This window comes from Lactuca sativa, chromosome 8 (assembly GCF_002870075.4).
Source record: "Lactuca sativa cultivar Salinas chromosome 8, Lsat_Salinas_v11, whole genome shotgun sequence".
Lineage (NCBI taxonomy): Eukaryota > Viridiplantae > Streptophyta > Magnoliopsida > Asterales > Asteraceae > Lactuca > Lactuca sativa.
This window is the reverse complement of record NC_056630.2, coordinates 133,592,974-133,611,241: the sequence shown is the minus strand read 5'-3', so window position 1 is coordinate 133,611,241 and position 18,268 is coordinate 133,592,974. Positions and strand designations below refer to the sequence as shown.

General features: G+C 42.1%; 1 protein-coding gene across 1 annotated transcript; it reads right to left on the bottom strand.

Annotated features, from left to right (window-relative positions):
• Nucleotides 1-13,535: 13,535 nt before the first annotated feature.
• On the bottom strand, nt 13,536-16,553 carry LOC122195513 (uncharacterized). The gene is made up of 3 exons (XM_052766202.1): nt 15,874-16,553; nt 14,744-14,831; nt 13,536-14,046 (listed from the first exon to the last, which is right to left on the bottom strand). The coding sequence occupies exons 1-3, from the start codon at nt 16,101-16,103 to the stop codon at nt 13,879-13,881; spliced, it is 486 nt and encodes a 161-aa protein (XP_052622162.1). The 5' UTR covers nt 16,104-16,553; the 3' UTR covers nt 13,536-13,878.
• Between the last annotated feature and the right edge of the window lie 1,715 nt (nt 16,554-18,268).

Genomic DNA, 18,268 nt, shown 5'->3' with positions numbered 1-18,268 from the left:
CATACGAAGTCAGATTTGGGCGTTCTATATATATTCGGAAACCTCGTTTCAACTACTACAACAGTAACCAAATATATTAAGTTTATTTTACACTTAAATTTTGACGCTTATTTTTATTCTTAATTAATCAAACCACATAATTAAGCAATTAAGCACAAAACACATAATACTCCAATAATACACTTTTATTATTTCAAAACGGGTTACAAAGGTTAACTTAGACTATTACATTGCTAAAAGTGGCAAGCCCGGAAACACAGGCGTTACAATTCTCTCCACCTTAGAATGATTCCGTCCCCGGAATCACACATCAACAAACAAATGCGGGTAGCGACTCAACATGTCACTCTCCGTCTCCCAGGTGAGATTCGGCCCATTCGTGTGTTTCCATCGGACAAGCACTAACCCAACCATTTTGCGTCGCAACTTCTTAGTCTTTCGGTCAACAATTGCCTCTGGTTCTTCAATCAACCTTTTGTTCTCATCAATTCTCAATTCAGAAATTGGAATTATATCGGGAACTTCTCCCGTGAACTTCCTCAAATAACACACATGAAAGGTGTTGTGAATTCCATTCAGTTCTTCGGGTAATTCGAGCTTGTAAGCTTGATTCCCAATCCTCTGAAGGACTTTAAACGGTCCAATAAACCTTGGACTCAACTTTCCCCTTTTACCAAATCTTATAAGTCCCTTCCACGGCGAGACTTTAAGCAAAACCGAATCTCCAACCTCAAAAGTCATCGGTCTTCGCTTCTTGTCAGCATAGCTCTTTTGACGATCTTGAGCTGCTAACATTCTTTCCCTAATTATTTTCAACTTTTCAGCAGTTTGATGAACCATCTCCGGTCCCATAAACTGCTTTTCCCCAGCCTCAAGCCAACAAGACGGCGTACGACACTTCTGTCCATACAAAGCTTGATAAGGTGCCATCTTAATGCTCGAGTGAAAACTATTATTATAGGAAAATTCTACCAACGGTAAATGTTCATCCCAATTACCTAGGAATTCCAAGGTACATGCTCTCAGCATATCTTCAAGTGTTTGTATTGTTCTTTCACTCTGACCATCAGTCTGCGGATGGTAAGCTGTGCTTAAACATAACTTGGTACCCATTTCCTCTTGTAGACTTTTCCAAAACCTTGAGGTGAAACGGCTATCACGATCCGATACAATCGTTAACGGAACACCGTGAAGCCTCACAATTTCCTTTACGTAAGAATTCGCAAGCTTCTCCATAGACCATTTCTCCCTGGCCGCTATGAAATGTGCACTCTTAGTGAATCGATCAACGACCACCCAAATCATGTCGTGACCATTCTTTGTTCTGGGCAGTTTAGTGACAAAATCCATAGCAATGTCTTCCCACTTACCCATAGGCACAGGCAAAGGTTCTAAACTCCCGTACGGTTTCTGATGTTGTGTCTTGACTCTCGCACAAGTCACACACTCGGCCACATACTTTGCAACATCAAGCTTCATCGTCGGCCACCAGTAGTAGGGTTTCAGGTCCCTATACATTTTAGTGCTACCCGGATGAATCGAGTACATGGTCTTGTGAGCTTCTTCCATCAGAAGATCTCTGATTCCTCCTGACTTAGGTACCCAAATACGATCTTGGAATACTTTCAGTCCATGACCGTTAGTACCAAACACCAACGTTTTACCCAAACGTTCCTCCTTTCGGTCATTTTTCTCAGAAGCTTCCTCTTGAGCTTTCTTTATACTTTCCACAATAGTCGAGACAACTTCAATTCTCAACGCTCTTGGCCTCTTCCTTTCAAGATTGACCTTCCGACTGAGAGCATCAGCAACAACATTAGCTTTACCGGGGTGGTAAAGTATCTCGCAGTCGTAGTCTTTAAGTAATTCTAGCCAGCGTCGTTGCCTCATATTCAATTCTTTCTGATTAAAGAGGTATTGGAGACTCTTATGATCAGTGAAAAGTTTGCACTTCGTGCCATAGAGGTAATGCCTCCATATTTTCAGAGCGAAAACTACCGCTGCCAACTCCAAATCATGAGTCGGGTAATTCTTTTCATGCTCTTTCAACTGTCGAGACGCATATGCTATCACCTTTTCTCTTTGGGTCAAAACACAACCCAATCCAACACCAGACGCATCGCTATAAACAGCGAAGTCTTCGACTCCATCGGGTAGAGAAAGTATCGGTGCCTCGCATAGCTTCTTCTTTAACTTCTCGAATGCTTCTTTATGCTTCTCACCCCAAGCATAAGTAGCTCCTTTGTGGGTCAAAGCTGTTAATGGAGTAGCAATCGAAGAAAAGCCTTGGATAAACCTTCGGTAATATCCGGCTAATCCTAAAAAGCTTCGAATCTCCGTGGGACTTTTCGGTTGTTCCCACTTCGTCACAGCTTCAATCTTCGCTGGATCAACCATTATCCCTTCTTGGTTGACCACGTGACCCAAGAATTGGACCTCACGAATCCAAAAATCACATTTGGAGAACTTCGCATAAAGCTTCTCCTTCTTCAAAACTTCTAACACTTCTCGCAAGTGTCTGCCATGCTCCTCCTGGCTTTTCGAGTAGATCAGAATGTCGTCTATGAACACTATCACGGATTTATCAAGGAAAGGATTACAAACCCTATTCATCAAATCCATGAACGCTGCTGGAGCATTGGTTAGTCCAAACGACATAACCAAGAACTCGTAGTGTCCATATCTAGTTCTGAATGCAGTCTTCTCGATATCTTGCTCTCTTACCTTCAGCTGATGATATCCTGACCTAAGATCGATCTTCGAGAAATAGCTCGAACCTTGCAATTGATCAAATAGGTCATCAATCCTCGGCAACGGATATCTATTCTTTATTGTTGCCTTGTTCAGCTCTCTGTAATCGATGCACATTCTCATACTTCCATCTTTCTTCTTTACAAATAACACCGGAGCTCCCCAGGGCGATGAACTAGGTCTAATGAAACCTTTGTCCAACAACTCCTGAAGTTGCATCATCAGCTCCTTCATCTCCGTCGGTGCTAATCGATAAGGTGCTTTTGCTATTGGCGTGGTTCCTGGTAACAAGTCTATTCTGAACTCCACTTGTCTATCAGGTGGTAATCCAGGAAGATCCTCGGGAAAAACTTCCGGATAATCACACACCACTGGAATACTCTGCATCACCTTCTTTTCTTTTTTAGCATCAACCACGAATGCTAAATATGATGTACATCCCTTGGTCAAACACTTTCTGGCTTTCATTAGGGAAATGATTCCAGAATTCACTCGGCGTTTGTCCCCATACACCATAAACGAATCTTTTCCAGGCGGGTTTACTTTAACTATCTTCTTCTTGCACAAAATTTCGGCATCATTGGCGCTAAGCCAATCCATTCCCAAGACGATGTCGAAACCATTTAGTTCGATAGGCAATAATTCCTCGAGAAACTTATTCCCATTAAGGTCGATCAAGACGTTTTTCATACGATGGCTAACAGGTACAAACTTGCCACTAGCTACTTCGACTAATAAAGCATTATTTAGTCTATCAACAGGCAAAGCTAGCTTTCTACCAAACTCATGCGAAATAAAGGAGTAGTTGGCTCCAGAATCAAACAATATATGAGCAGGTAATTCGTTTACGAGAAAGGTACCTGAAGCGACATCAGCTTCATCTTTCGCAGCCTCAAGTGTCATCTGGAAGGCTCTTGCCTTCGGCTTTGGTGGAATGTTGGGCCTAGCTGCCTCCTTCTTCTTCGGACAGTCTTTCAAAATATGCCCCTCTTCATTACAACCAAAACACATCCTTTTGTTGTTCGGACATTCATTGGCAAAATGTCCAACCTTTCCACACTTGTAGCAGGTCACATCCTCGCTACATTTCCCAAAGTGCTTTTTCTTACACTTATCACACCACTTCGCTTCGCCTCCTTTTCCTCCAAACTTTTTCGAATCAGATTTCGAAAATTTGCTCTTCTTACTGGAACCAGATGTTCCCTCAAACTTTCTTTTCTCACCAACCTCAACCTTGTCGGTGGTTCTTCCCTTTATCATGTTCTCCACAGACTTGGCAGCCCAGATAGCTGCCTCTAGAGTAAGTGCCTGACGTACCGGCACCTCGTATTCCCATGGAAGTCCCTTCGCATACCGATCCACCTTTGTCAGCTCGTCTGGGACGATACGCAAGGCAAACTCCATCTTATCGGTGAAGTTATTGGTGTATTCATCTATTGACATGCTACCCTTCGTCAATGTCAGAAACTTGTTCTCCAACTCCAACAGATTTTGAGCCGAGCAGAACTTGCGCTTAAACTGCACCAAGAACTCTGCCCATGACAATTGCAGTGGCTCGCTAGGGCTTAAGGTCTTCCCTAGAGTGTTCCACCAACGAACAGCTCCACCTCGGAATTGACGCACGGCATAGATAGTTTGCAACTTACCTCTGCAGCCACACGTCATGAAGGCTAGCTCCATTTCGGAGATCCAATCCATAACCCCAATCGGATCCTCCTTTCCATTGAAGGTCGATGGTTTACAAGTCAAAAAGTCCTTGTACTTGCATCCCATTCCATCATTCCTTCCTTCATGGTTATCTTGCCTAACTATCGGTGGGTTGGCTGGACCAACAGACCCACTGAAGTTTCCACCTTCCGAGTGCCCTTCATTCAGTTCAGGTTCTTCCACACGAATCGACAGTTCTTCACGATTTTGTTGAAGCAACCGTCTAGTTTCATCCATCTGACGATCCAACATCGTCTGAATCATCAATTGCACACCAGCCATGGTTATTGGCTCAGGTGCTGCTGCTACGACAGGTATTGGCTCAATCACTGGTGGTTGATTCCTGTTTTCGTCAGCATTTCCAACTCCACTTCTTGTTCTCACCATTTTGATCTACACCGAATAAGGTGAAATTAGATCCTCAATCATGATAGATATTCAAATCATCCTTATCACTCCGAAACGTTTACATGCTAGTTCTAATATCGTAGACGTACGCTTAGAATCCTACACACATAAGGTTTCTAGATCCGGTCGGCAACAGACCATAGATCCGAACAAATAATATCATATATGGCAACATATAACATTTAGCACATAAATCATTTTAGGCAACTTTCCTAAAATAAACTAGTGCTCGTGTCTAAAACTTAACAGACACGCATCTCAAAACTTCACTTAGCATTCTAAGTTTAAGTCTAGAAATCCAACAAATTCCTAGTTCGCTTAAACTAATGCTCTGATACCAACTGTGACATCCCCAAAATCTCGGCCAGAAAAGACCGATTTTCATTTATGCTTTTAAATATTTTCAGAGTAAATCCTTTTGATTTGAAAGAGTTGCGGAATTTGTTCCCAAAAACAAAACATGATAAAACATTGTTTACCGAAGCATTTCATAAAAGAAATGTATTTTCATTATAATCAAAACTCGGGGTGTCATGTTCCGATACAGACCAATAAGCATAAACGAATACATTACAAGTCATATAACAAATATAAACATATGCAGACTTGTAAACAAAACAACTTGATGGTTCATCCATCTCATGCCCTTCCGCCACTACCTGTAATACAATTTAAAACTGAGTGGGTCAGGCTTGGGAGCCTGGTGAGCATATAGGGTTTTCAACCCACAATAAATACCATATTTAATTTTCACCAACCAACAATAACCCAATTACCCATTCCCGTTATTCTCACTTTAATGTCCCTAAAACAACTAACATAAGGGACCTAGTCTAAGAATATTTCATCGGGGCGACAACACATGCTTCGGGGGTACCTCAGCAATATAAGTCAAATAAGGCAACCATGAGGGGGATGGAGTACAGCGAATGAACACCCAAGTTCATTAACACCTACAGGTGGCGAACCTGCTAATGTTTCCACAAGACTGTCTAGAATAGCCAGTGGTCGTCATCTAAACTCCGCTAGATGACTCAATCAAACAACAACGAGGCCTCTCATCTGTTTATTACACACCAACTGTCTACCCATGTTCTACCCAACATATTAGTAGATAAAAATATACATTTGTATACATAGTTTAAAGAAAACCTGTATAGCATGCTTTAATCAACACATATATCACATAACAGATGAGGCACACACACACATAACACATATCTCATAAAGAAATAAGCAGATCTATAAGATAGAAGAGAGTGAATACTCATTCACACATAACACAACCAAATATATACACATAGCACGTATTTTTATATAAAATACTTCGTATTATTGTATTAGAAGAAATAACTACACACTCACACTTATAAACGACAATATAATTAATACACTCGAACCAAACTCGTATTATTATTGTGTTTAAGAAAGTTAGTATACACTCACTTGATCAGAAGATGATCGGACAGCACTACGGCTTATAGAAGTAGTAATCCACAGCAGATCTGGAAGATCTTCTCGAAAATCGAACTTCTCGCGGGCAGAGCTTCGACTCGGGAACCGCACTTTTCGGGATCTTCAGGATCTCGGGACTTGCCTCGGGGCTAGAGTATGATACCGGGACTTCGGGGGTTTTTGCACAGAGCTTCGACACGAAAACGAGAGGGAATTGGCAAAAATACCCGGAACCCTCGCATCCTATTTATAGGAGGCTGGAGCCTCGGAGTACGCGGGGCGTACTGCGTTACGCGGGGCGTACTGCCCAAAACGTCATTGCTTACGTATCCGAAGTGCTCGAGTGCGAGTGTCGACATCCCTCGGAGTACGCGGGGCGTACTCGAGTACGCGGGGCGTACCTCGGATCAGATCGGTGACTCCTTCGGATAATGCTTCCGAATTTTGAATTAAAAATAAATACAAAATGATTAATAAACTTCGGAAATTCATAACTTCTTCATACGAACTCCGTTTTCGACGTTCTTTATATCCACGCGAAGGTGAGACCACGCTCTACGACTTTAGTTTAGACTTCGTCGGCAAATTTTGACTTTATTTTTATTATTTATTTTTAATAGGCCGGGACAGAAACTTTCGTTATAAATTCATAACTTCTTCGTTTGACGTCCGTTCTCGCCTAACTTTCTATCGCTTTGCTACCAACAACGAGACCTTCGATCCTCGTTTAGATTGCTTCGGCTAACAACCGCTCGATCTCAAATCGAGTAAAACAGGCTGTATATCCTAAGCCGGAACTTCGATAAATCATAACTTCCTCATACGAAGTCAGATTTGGGCGTTCTATATATATTCGGAAACCTCGTTTCAACTACTACAACAGTAACCAAATATATTAAGTTTATTTTACACTTAAATTTTGACGCTTATTTTTATTCTTAATTAATCAAACCACATAATTAAGCAATTAAGCACAAAACACATAATACTCCAATAATACACTTTTATTATTTCAAAACGGGTTACAAAGGTTAACTTAGACTATTACATTGCTAAAAGTGGCAAGCCCGGAAACACAGGCGTTACAAAGAAACACTAAATCCCCGGGTTGCACCCTATTTAAACAACCTTATGAGCCCCCAAACTCGCCTCCTTCACCCTCAGAGAGCTGTGAGAAACCCTAATCCATCCTTTGAGTGATTTAAGTGTTTTTGTGTGAATTTTGAAGGCTTGAAGAGGAAGAAGAAGAAAGGAACAAGGAGAAGAGGTGTAGAGCAAAGATCTAAGGGCAAAATCAGAGTTCATTGAGGTATTCTTTGGATTCCTTCTGTTTTATGCTTTAAATCTCCATTAGAACACTTCTAGGACTAGTTTGATGTATTTTCCAAACCCTATAGTTGTATGGATGCCTTAATAGGTCAAGATATCCTTAGATCTGTTCATTTAGGAGTTGTAGAGCCCGGATCTATTGCCTTTTTGAAGACACTTTGCATGAGAACCCTAGATCTAGCCTTTATTATGCTTTTTGAGCCATTTTATCTTCATGGATGCATATGGGCACGTAAAGATAGAATCTTTACGTGCTAATCAAGTTAAGGGAGCCAAGATCTATAAGTTTTATACACTGGATTCAAGCAGAATCGAGTTTAGAGTGACTGCATGCAAGCGACTCGGCGAGTCGAGTCGCGAGTCCCCGATTTTCCCTTTTTGAGTGATGCCGAGTGGGGACCAGTGAGTAGTAGAGTGGATTCAGCGAGTTGGAGGCCAGACTCAGTAATGGAGGGACTCGGCGAGTTGTTCATACAACTCGGCGAGTCCAAGGCAATCTTCTTAACTCGAAGAACAACTCGTCGAGTTGTTCATACGACTCAGCTAGTTGGATGAAGATTGCCTGAGTTTTAGATTCGAAAGGGAACTCGTCGAGTTGATGCCATACTCGACGAGTAGCAGCGAGTAGGGTTGAGAAGTGAGAATAGGGACTCGGTGAGTTGGCGGCCCAACTCGGCGAGTCAGGTCAACTGTAGGTTGACTTTGACCAGGAGAGTTGACTTTGACCAAGGGTAAAAGAGTCATTTTACCCTAGTGCAGTGATTAGCATTTGATTGAGTGTGTTATGGATTTGTAGCCGGGGAGATACCGGAGCAGCAGCAGTTAGATTCCAGAGCCATACACACAACAGCCAGTTCACGAGGTGAGTTTCCTTCCAGTAGGAACGGGTCTACGGCCACAATGCCGACCCGTTTAGTTAGTAGCAGTTCCGGACTTCAGTCCGAAGCAGCAGTTCAGTATGCTTGAGGTCTATGTGATTCGAGCATGTTTGTGTGTTATATGTTCCGGACTTCGGTCCGATGCAGTATGCAGTATATGTGTTTATATTAGTTGATATGTGTTATGCTATGCTTTGATAAGTCAGTTCCGGACTACGGTCCGATGTAGTTAGTTTCGGACTTCGGTCTGATGCAGTCAGTTCCAGACTTCGGTCCGATGCAGTCAGTTCCGGACTTCGGTCTGATGCAGTTAGTTCCGGACTTCGGTCCGATGCAGTCAGTTCCGGACTCTGGTCCGATGCAGCTAGTTCCGGACTTCGGTCCGATGCAGTGGGCAAGGCCCAGTATGTGCTTTATATGTATTGTATGGTATGTGGTAGTTTGGGGGAGCTCACTAAGCTTCGCGCTTACAGTTTCAGTTTTGGTTTCAGGTACTTCCGCAAGCAAAGGGAAGAGCTCGGGATGATGGCATCGCACACACCACAGTTTTAGTTTTGTCCTGGGAGTTGATTCAATTTTTGATATGTTTGGATACAGTTGTGATACAACTTTCTCACAGTATTTCATTATGGATTTTGAACACGCAGCATATGGTTTTTATTATGTGATATTCAGTTTCATGGTTTTGTTATAATAAAAATCGAAAAAATTTTGGGTAGTATTTTTGGGTCGTTTCAGATTAAGAATGATTCCCCTATTCTCAATATTTTTAATTTTTCCAATTAAACTTATATATATATATATATATATATATATATATATATATATATATATATATACAGAGAGAGAGAGATGTGAGTTCAATTGAGAAAATAAAAAAGGTTGAGAATGGGGAAATCATTCTCGGCCACTCATTTAATCTAAACATAAAAAGACACGATGGCAAATTTATAAATATGATATAATAGCCTTCAATCACAAATACGTAAGTGTAGAGAATTTGATAACAGTTGAAATTAATTCTAATCGATTGTTATCATCCAAATTTCTCCCCCAACTTTCAACAATCATCTAGATTTCTTCAATTAAAATCATCGATCAACGTCATCCTGTGTTAATCAATCATCGATCTTCGTTAATAACACGTTTATCAACACCATTCAACAGTTGACAATAAAAATTCGTTTTTTGCTCTTTCAATCCAACCTTCAATTCTGCTTGAATACGAGCATATCTTCAACATCTATGATAAATTATACTTCCAGTTGATGGGTTTTAGCCATAAGAACTTTCCTATGTGCGCATGCAAAACCCTAATGCTTGGATCTAGGCTTTCTAATTAAACATGCTTTGAATCCAAGACTTCTAATGACTAATTAGGTTAAATAACAACATTGAAACAGATCTAGAACCATACCTTTGAGTTCCTTGTTGATCTTGTGGTCTTGGAGCTTCTAGAGTCACAAATGTCACTCCTCTAATGGCTTACAAACACCAATAGCAAGGAAGATGATTTAGGAGAGAGGAGAGGGGAGGAAATCGGCCAGGGTTCTCTTACTTTAGGAGAGGTGCCGATTTGCCTTGGCTATGGGGTCTATTTATACTTGTAGACTCCTTAAGGGTTACAATCTAAACCCTAATTGGATAATCTTCTCTTAAGGCTATCCAAATCCTTTCCTTAGATAAGTCATGGACGAATTTGAAGCTATCCTAGCTTCTAGAATCCGTCCCTAGCAAATCTATAAGGATTTACAGTCTAAAGCTTAACTATCAAACAATTGACAGTTTATACCCCTTTATTTAATTAACCTCTTTAAGTCACCAAATTAATTCTAATTAATTCTATGACTTATATTAATCAAATAACAATATATTATTCTTTATATTATTCTCATAATATATTAATAATATTTACTCTCTCTTAATAAATCATTCTATCAAGTTGCTATGGTGAAGGCAACCCAAAAGGACCATGCACAACTGGTATCAAATACTTGCCTAATATAGTTGCAGCCTTAGACACTATTCCAACAGTCTCCCACTTGGATAAGTCTAGTAACTATATGAACAAGTACAATTCGGTTTGCAATCGTAGCTCTCAAAGACGCTGTCAAACTCTGATCTAATCAATCTTGTCCTTTAGATAAGGGAACGTACAGTCCTCTGTTAGATATCATGCTGACAATCCTATGGAATGGTTAGTCAAGCATTTAGGTTTCTCGATCTCTGATTTATTTGACATAGAACTTAATCGAACACATCAATTCAGTTCTGACCGGGCCCGGCACATAAGTCAAATCAAATCATCGAGCGGCCGAGATATCGCTTTTACCTTCTTAGATAAAAGTTATAGATAAACTTCGACTTATATGCATTTACTTATTCATTAACCAACTATACACAACAATGCGTTTTATAACACCGAGTTACTGATGCGTTTTCGCATTATCAATGTACAATCAATTAACAAATAACAAACCATATATCTAGGTTTTAAGACTATATGATATTATCGTCTTGCGATCACCTTTTATATCGTATTCCATAAGGTGATTCCAGCAAGTGCGGGTTTGTTCCAATGCTCAAAACTAGTTCATAAGCACTCATGAACGTTGTAGCAACCCTTTGCTATGTCTAACACCATTCAGACATTCTACACACCAATTCATGACAATCTTATTCATATCTACTTCCAACATATGAACGATTGTGGTCAATTTGAACAATTCGATTATTCCTAATAAACTCAATTATTCTGGAAGTCAAAACATGCAAAGTGAAATAATAGCTAAACAATTAACATATGATAGTAACATTACTCATAAATAAAACTCCTTTATTTAATCATCAAATGTCAATCACATTTATCTATTACACGTTTCTAATACTATCTAATCTATGCTAATATCATCCTTCAGCCCAATACTATTAGCATGCTGCAAGTGCTTAACCCTACTCAGTCCCTTCGTAAGCAGATCTGCTGGGTTATCTTCTGATGATATCCTCTTCATTACGAGTTGTCCTTCTTCTACACGATGTCTGATGAAGTGATATTTTCTGTCGATATGTCTTGATCTACCATGATCCCTCGGTTCCTTGGTCAAGGCAACCGCTCCTTCATTATCACAGAAAATCTCCATGGGCTCCTTTATGGCAGGTACAACTCCAAGATCACCGATGAAGTTCTTTAGCCATATTGCCTCCTTCGACGCTTCGCTCGCTGCAATGTACTCTGATTCGCACGTTGAATCAGCTACGGTTTCCTGCTTGGAACTCTTCCATGTCACTGCTCCTCCATTTAGGGTAAAGACCCAGCCCGACTGCGAACGGTAGTTATCCCTGTCGGTCTGAAAACTGGCGTCACTATATCCTCGCACCTTCAAGTCATCACTCCCTCCGAGGACTAAGAACCATTCCTTCGTCCTCCGAAGGTACTTAAGGATGTTCTTCACCGTAATCCAATGTGCTCTACCAGGATTCCCTTGATATCTGCTAACCATGCTCAAAGTGAAGGCTACATCAGGGCGAGTACAAGTCATAGCGTACATGATTGAGCCAACTGCGGAAGCGTATGGTACTCGGCTCATTTCTGCTATCTCAGCTTCGGTACTCTGACTTTGAGTCTTACTCAACTTGGCATTACTTTGTATCGGTAATTCTCCCTTCTTTGAGTTTTCCATACTAAAACGTTTTAGTACCTTCTCTAAGTAAGTATTCTGACTAAGTCCAATTAGTCTCTTACTTCTTTCTCTTACTATCCTTATTCCCAAAATGTAAGAAGCCTCTCTGAGGTCCTTCATAGCAAAGCACTTCCCGAGCCAGGACTTAACCTCCTGCAGAGTCGGAATGTCGTTTCCTATGAGTAATATGTCATCGACATATAGAACGAGGAAGCTTACTATACTCCCACTGGCTTTGACATATACACAAGATTCGTCTTCGCTTCGTACAAATCCAAACTCTTTGACTTTCTCATCGAAGCAAAGATTCCATCTGCGAGACGCTTGCTTAAGTCCATAAATGGACTTCTCAAGCTTACACACTCTATTCGGATGCTTTGGATCCACAAACCCCTCTGGCTGAGCCATGTAAACATCCTCAGCCAACTTTCTGTTAAGGAAAGCGTTCTTGACATCCATTTGCCAAATCTCATAATCATGAAATGTGGCAATTTCTAGCATCACTCTAATAGATTTAATCTTCGCAACTGGTGAGAAGGTCTCATCATAGTCAACTCCGGGAGTTTGAGTAAAGCCCTTCGCAACCAATCGCGCTTTATATGTGTGCACATTTCCATCCACGTCGGTCTTCTTCTTGAAGATCCACTTGCACCCAACGGTCTTACGTCCGGGTACATTATCAACCAAATTCCAAACTTGGTTATCATACATGGATTGGATCTCGCTATCCATTGCCTCTTTCCCCTTCGCAGACTCCGGGCCTACCATGGCTTCCTTATAGCTATTAGGTTCATCAAGATTTACTAGTGTACCATCACTAATATACGTGTCCCCTTTGGTAGTAATATGAAAACCATAAAACTGGAGATGAACTCTAACTCTATCGGAACGTCTAAGAGGTAAGGACTCGTCAATCGGTTCAACCGGAGTTTCCTCCTCGGGTTGAGTGCCAGCGGTAGAGGTTCCTTCATCTATCGACTCTTAAATCTCTTCAAGTTTGATTTGCCTCCCACTATCTCCTTGGCTTATGAGTTCTCGATCTCGAAAAACTCCTCTCCTCGAAAAACTATCTCCTAAGTGTATTGAGAATTCCTAGGTTCAAATGAGATTCATTGAAACTATTCAATGGCATGTTTAAATCTCGATATGCCCCTCTTGTTTGTGACTGGGATACCGAGGATCACAAAGCGGGTGTGAATTACCATGCAAATTCACATGGTGCCCTCATTGTAACGATCACCTATTCGATGTGCTGGTAAACCACACACGCTCCATCGAACTACGATAAACAATGAATCACCCTTTGCCACCTTTTCTTAGAACCAATTAGTGTGCCGGTAAACCACACACGCTCCACTAACTTCTTAGCAAGGGTGAAAAGTGTAATTTCATGGGATTGCATCAATTCACTTTTCCTAAAGTAACTAAGATTGGGAAATTTTTTTAAAAAAAAATGAGTAGTTACTTCGTATTACTTATTATACTTTTAATAAGAGGATGAGGTTGACCTATCCTACCCGTTCGGCTAACGACCCTCCACCAATCAAGCAAGCGGTGGGTGTGAGTGTACACCCATTAAGCGCCATTTTAGAGGCCGCAACCTTATACCCACCTTATAGATCAGCTTCGTGAATTGTAACGACCCAAAAATACAGTCTGAAAATTTCGTTTTAAATCAGTAATAAAACCATATTCATCGACGTCGTATAAGAATCATAAACAATATATCTCAAAATATCATAACAACTGTCAAATATATCAAAGTATAAACATCCCAGGCTGAACAAATGGTGTGTGCACTGCAACCTCTCCGAGCTCCTCTTTTGAAAACTGAGTACCTGAAACCAAAACTGAAAACCATAAGCACGAAGCTTAGTGAGCTCCCCCAAACTACCACATACCATACAATACATATAAAGCACATACTGGGCCTTGCCCACTGCATCGGACCGAAGTCCAGAACTAGCTGCATCAGACCGAGGTCCGGAACTGACTGCATCGGACCGAAGTCCGGAACTGACTGCATCGGACCGAAGTCCGGAGCTAACTGCATCGAACCGAAGTCCGGGACTGACTGCATCGGACCGAAGTCCGGAACTAATTGCATCGGACCGAAGTCCGGAATTGACTGCATCGGACCGAAGTCCGGAACTGACTGCTTCGGACCGAATTCCGGAACTGACTGCATCGGACCGAAGTCCGGAACTGACTGCATCGGACCGAAGTCCGGAACTAACTGCATCGGACCGAAGTCCGGGTCTGACTGCATCGGACCGAAGTCCGGAACTAACTGCATCGGACCGAAGTCCGGGACTGGCTGATCATCGCATAGCATAACACATGTCAACTAATATAAACACATATACTGCATACTGCATCGGACCGAAGTCCGGAACATATAACACACAAACATGCTTGAATCACATAGACATCAAGCATACTGAACTACTGCTTCGGACTGAAGTCTGGAACTACTACTAACTAAACGGGTCGGCATTGTCGCCGTAGACCCGTCCCTACTGGAAGGAAACTCACCTCACACTGCTGAAGTCCCGAAGACACAATCCCAAACTGCTGAAGTCCCGCAGACTCCACCCCAGCTGCTGGCTGACAGATTCCCGAACTGTCAACACCAAATAACACCCAATTAATAATTGGGTTCTAACACATAACTAAAAATACATGCTTTGGATAATTACTACATTACCCCTAGCTTGGCTTACCCAAGCCCAAGGCCCAATCCATAGGCCCAAAGTCAACTAGGGATCAAAGCCCAACATATGGCCCATCTATGGCCCAATTTTCCAAATTGGGCCCAATCATTCATATGGACCTTACCCTAAAGCCCAACTAATTACTCTAGCCCATTTGACCATTCTCGGATGGCCCAACACAAAGCCCAAGTGAAATTAGGGTTTCACATCAAATGATAACTAGGGTTAAGTGTTTCTTACTTAACCCACTAAGGACTTAACACACTACGGACTTAATCCATTAAGGACTTAATCCATTAAGTCCATTATTGCTTACATTAATTCCTGCCTATGATTATTATTTAATATTCACTTATTAAATAATTCTCGTGTGTCCTGATAAATTCCCAAATATTAATATTTTCTCAATTAGCTCATTAAGGACTTAATCCATTAAGTCCTTTAATCTACTAGATAAATGGCATGGAATAGTTTGGGCTTAATTCACAATCCAATCCCAATGGCCCACAAGTGGCCCAATTAGTCTAAGGCCCAAAACTTATAATTAGGGTTTTCCACCCAAACATGGCCCAATAAGCCCAAAACTAATCTCTAGGCCCATTAGGGTTTGCTAGCGGGGCACCACCCACTACCACCTCGGGTGGTGGTGGTCAATGGCGGCGACCACCACCTTACGGTGGTGGTTTGAGTTTCTTTTCATTATTTCAATTCGAATTACATTTTACAAAGCTAACTCAATCAACCACACACATACAAACACTAAACTAATCACGCACACACACATCCACATTGTGGTGGCCGGCGGTGGCTCGTGGCGGCAGCCACCACCTTACGGTGGTGGTGACCCTTCTTCTCACTTTTCCGACCAAGCATGGCGCACACACACACACAACATACACTAAACAAAATACTCTTCTATGCTCGAGAAATGGGTCCAAAACTCCCACTTACGGTGGTCGGAGGCGGCAGGAACGTTGGCAGGTTGTGGTTGACGAAGAGACTGAAGATGAGGTGGAAGGTGACGACGAAAACTGCAACACTAGTGACAGCAGCAGCTTCAGCGGCGGTGCTAACGATGACAACCACCATGGTCGGCCGCCATGGTGGTTCATCACCACTCTAACTTGGCAGATTCCATCCCCCATGAACGAACCTACTTCGCGAGCCCCGAGCAATGCCATAATACATCGGTGATGACCTAGGACGCAACCCGCACAATACCATCAAGACGCCAGGCGGCGGTTGGAAGTTACTATCGTCACAGCAAGGTCGCATGGTGGCGATTTCTTCAATAAGGAGATGGAGCAGATGCGACAGGTGCACCGGCCTCGGAGGCTTCCTTGCAGCGCTGGTCGTCACCAGTGGGAGAGTAGCAGCGGTGGTGACTCTACGAAGGGAGCGGCGACACTAGGTGGGGGAAATAAGGTGGAGGCGGCTGATGAACCAATGATGGCGGCTGCACTCTCTTTGCTAGGGTTAGGTTACAAATGACTCATCGCATTGCATATATACCCGGTCCTTATTGCAACTCTCCCATAATTAGATCTCCAGCCCCTCCTTCTCTTATTCATTTCAATCTAAGTCCCTATTTTACACTTTCAACCCCATCCTATAAAATTCTTTACAAATAAACTCCAGAATTCACTCATTAGGCCCTTGACCTCTAAAATCTTTATAATAATCCTGAGATTATATATTTTTAACACCCTAAACTTTCACTTAGTTATTTTGGGCTACCATTCGTATATTAATTTATTTATTTATTTAATAAATAAATGGGTGTTACAACTCTCCCCCACTTAAATTAGATTTCGTCCTCGAAATCACTCCTTATCATACCTTACACGCTAACCACTCAAGAAACATGGTCACCATCCTAGGCGTACCCTAACCTTCTCAAGGTAGCTGTGACCAACTCTCGCGACCAGATCACACTCATTTCATCTGAATTCTGTTGTCTCGAGATGGTCTGAATCTTGGCAGATCACTCTTACTGAATCATTATCGATGAAACCATCCTGCTTATCTCTCAACTGACTACTCAACTTCTGCTAGCTCGAAATCTCCCATTACAAAACAGGTTCACAAACCTAATTATTCCTGTAGATCACTTATACTTGGCCAATGCTCAGCTATTTCCACTGTGAGTGACTTGTCACTTCCCAATAAACCAGCTATTATGTCTGTACTTGCAACTTAGGGCACAATTACTAACATTGCCCAAGAGCTGTAACTGCCTGAAGCACTGATTTGTCTGAACACTGAACTGCTCGAAACACTAAACTGCCTGAACATTGAACTGCCTGAAACACTAAATTGCCACATGGTTGCTTCCCAACATCTACCGAGACCTACCTGGTCTCAATTTTCCGCAAATCATCTAAAATATCGGGTTCCAGCCCAACTGCGGAGTCAAAGGACTCACTACTTAGCCGCCTCGCACGACTTCTGAACGAAATCCTTCTATGGATCTAGCTGCTACTAGTTATCTCGTCATTGTGGCCCTAACGGCCTTCTGCTCTAACTGATTGGTTCCATGCGTCGAATCCTGACGTCACCAAACCCAAAGCTAAACGTGATTGCTACATGATCATTGGTAGCCTTATGTCATAAATGACCTCAAGCAGTCCACTGCTTCTCTGCTCTCTTCTCTGTAGTGGCGCTTCTACAGTCTTATCACTGGCTTAACCAGGTCTAATCCGTCTGGGAAATTCCAAAATCCAATCCATGGATTTCCATATCCTTACTGCTATACCTGAAATGGTGAGTACTACTGATCTTTCTGCATCCTAACAACGCACTCACGCTATCTACCAACCTAGTGAAGGCTGCGGCTACACCCACAGACTCACATCACTCTAGTACTATCTGCTAATCTTGTGAATGCTACGGCTACACCCGCAGACTTACAACACTCTAATACTATCTGACTGCTAGTGAATGCTACGGCTACACCCGCAGGCTTACAACACTATGATGCTATCTGACTACTATTGAATGCTATGGCTACACCCTCAGGCTTACAACACTCTGATGCTATCTGACTACTAGTGAATGCTACAACTACACCCGCAGACTTACAACACTCTGATACTATCTGACTGCTAGTGAATGCTACGGCTACACCCGCAGACTTACAACACTCTGATACTATCTGACTGCTAGTGAATGCTACAACTACACCCGCAGACTTACAACACTCTGATACTATCTGACTGCTAGTGAATGCTACGGCTACACCCGCAGGCTTACAACACTCTAATACTGGTTCGAACACGCGCTTGCCCCGCACTCAGCTCAACTCGTGTCCTGACTAGAATCCCAACCCTGATTCCCTAAGGCTTGC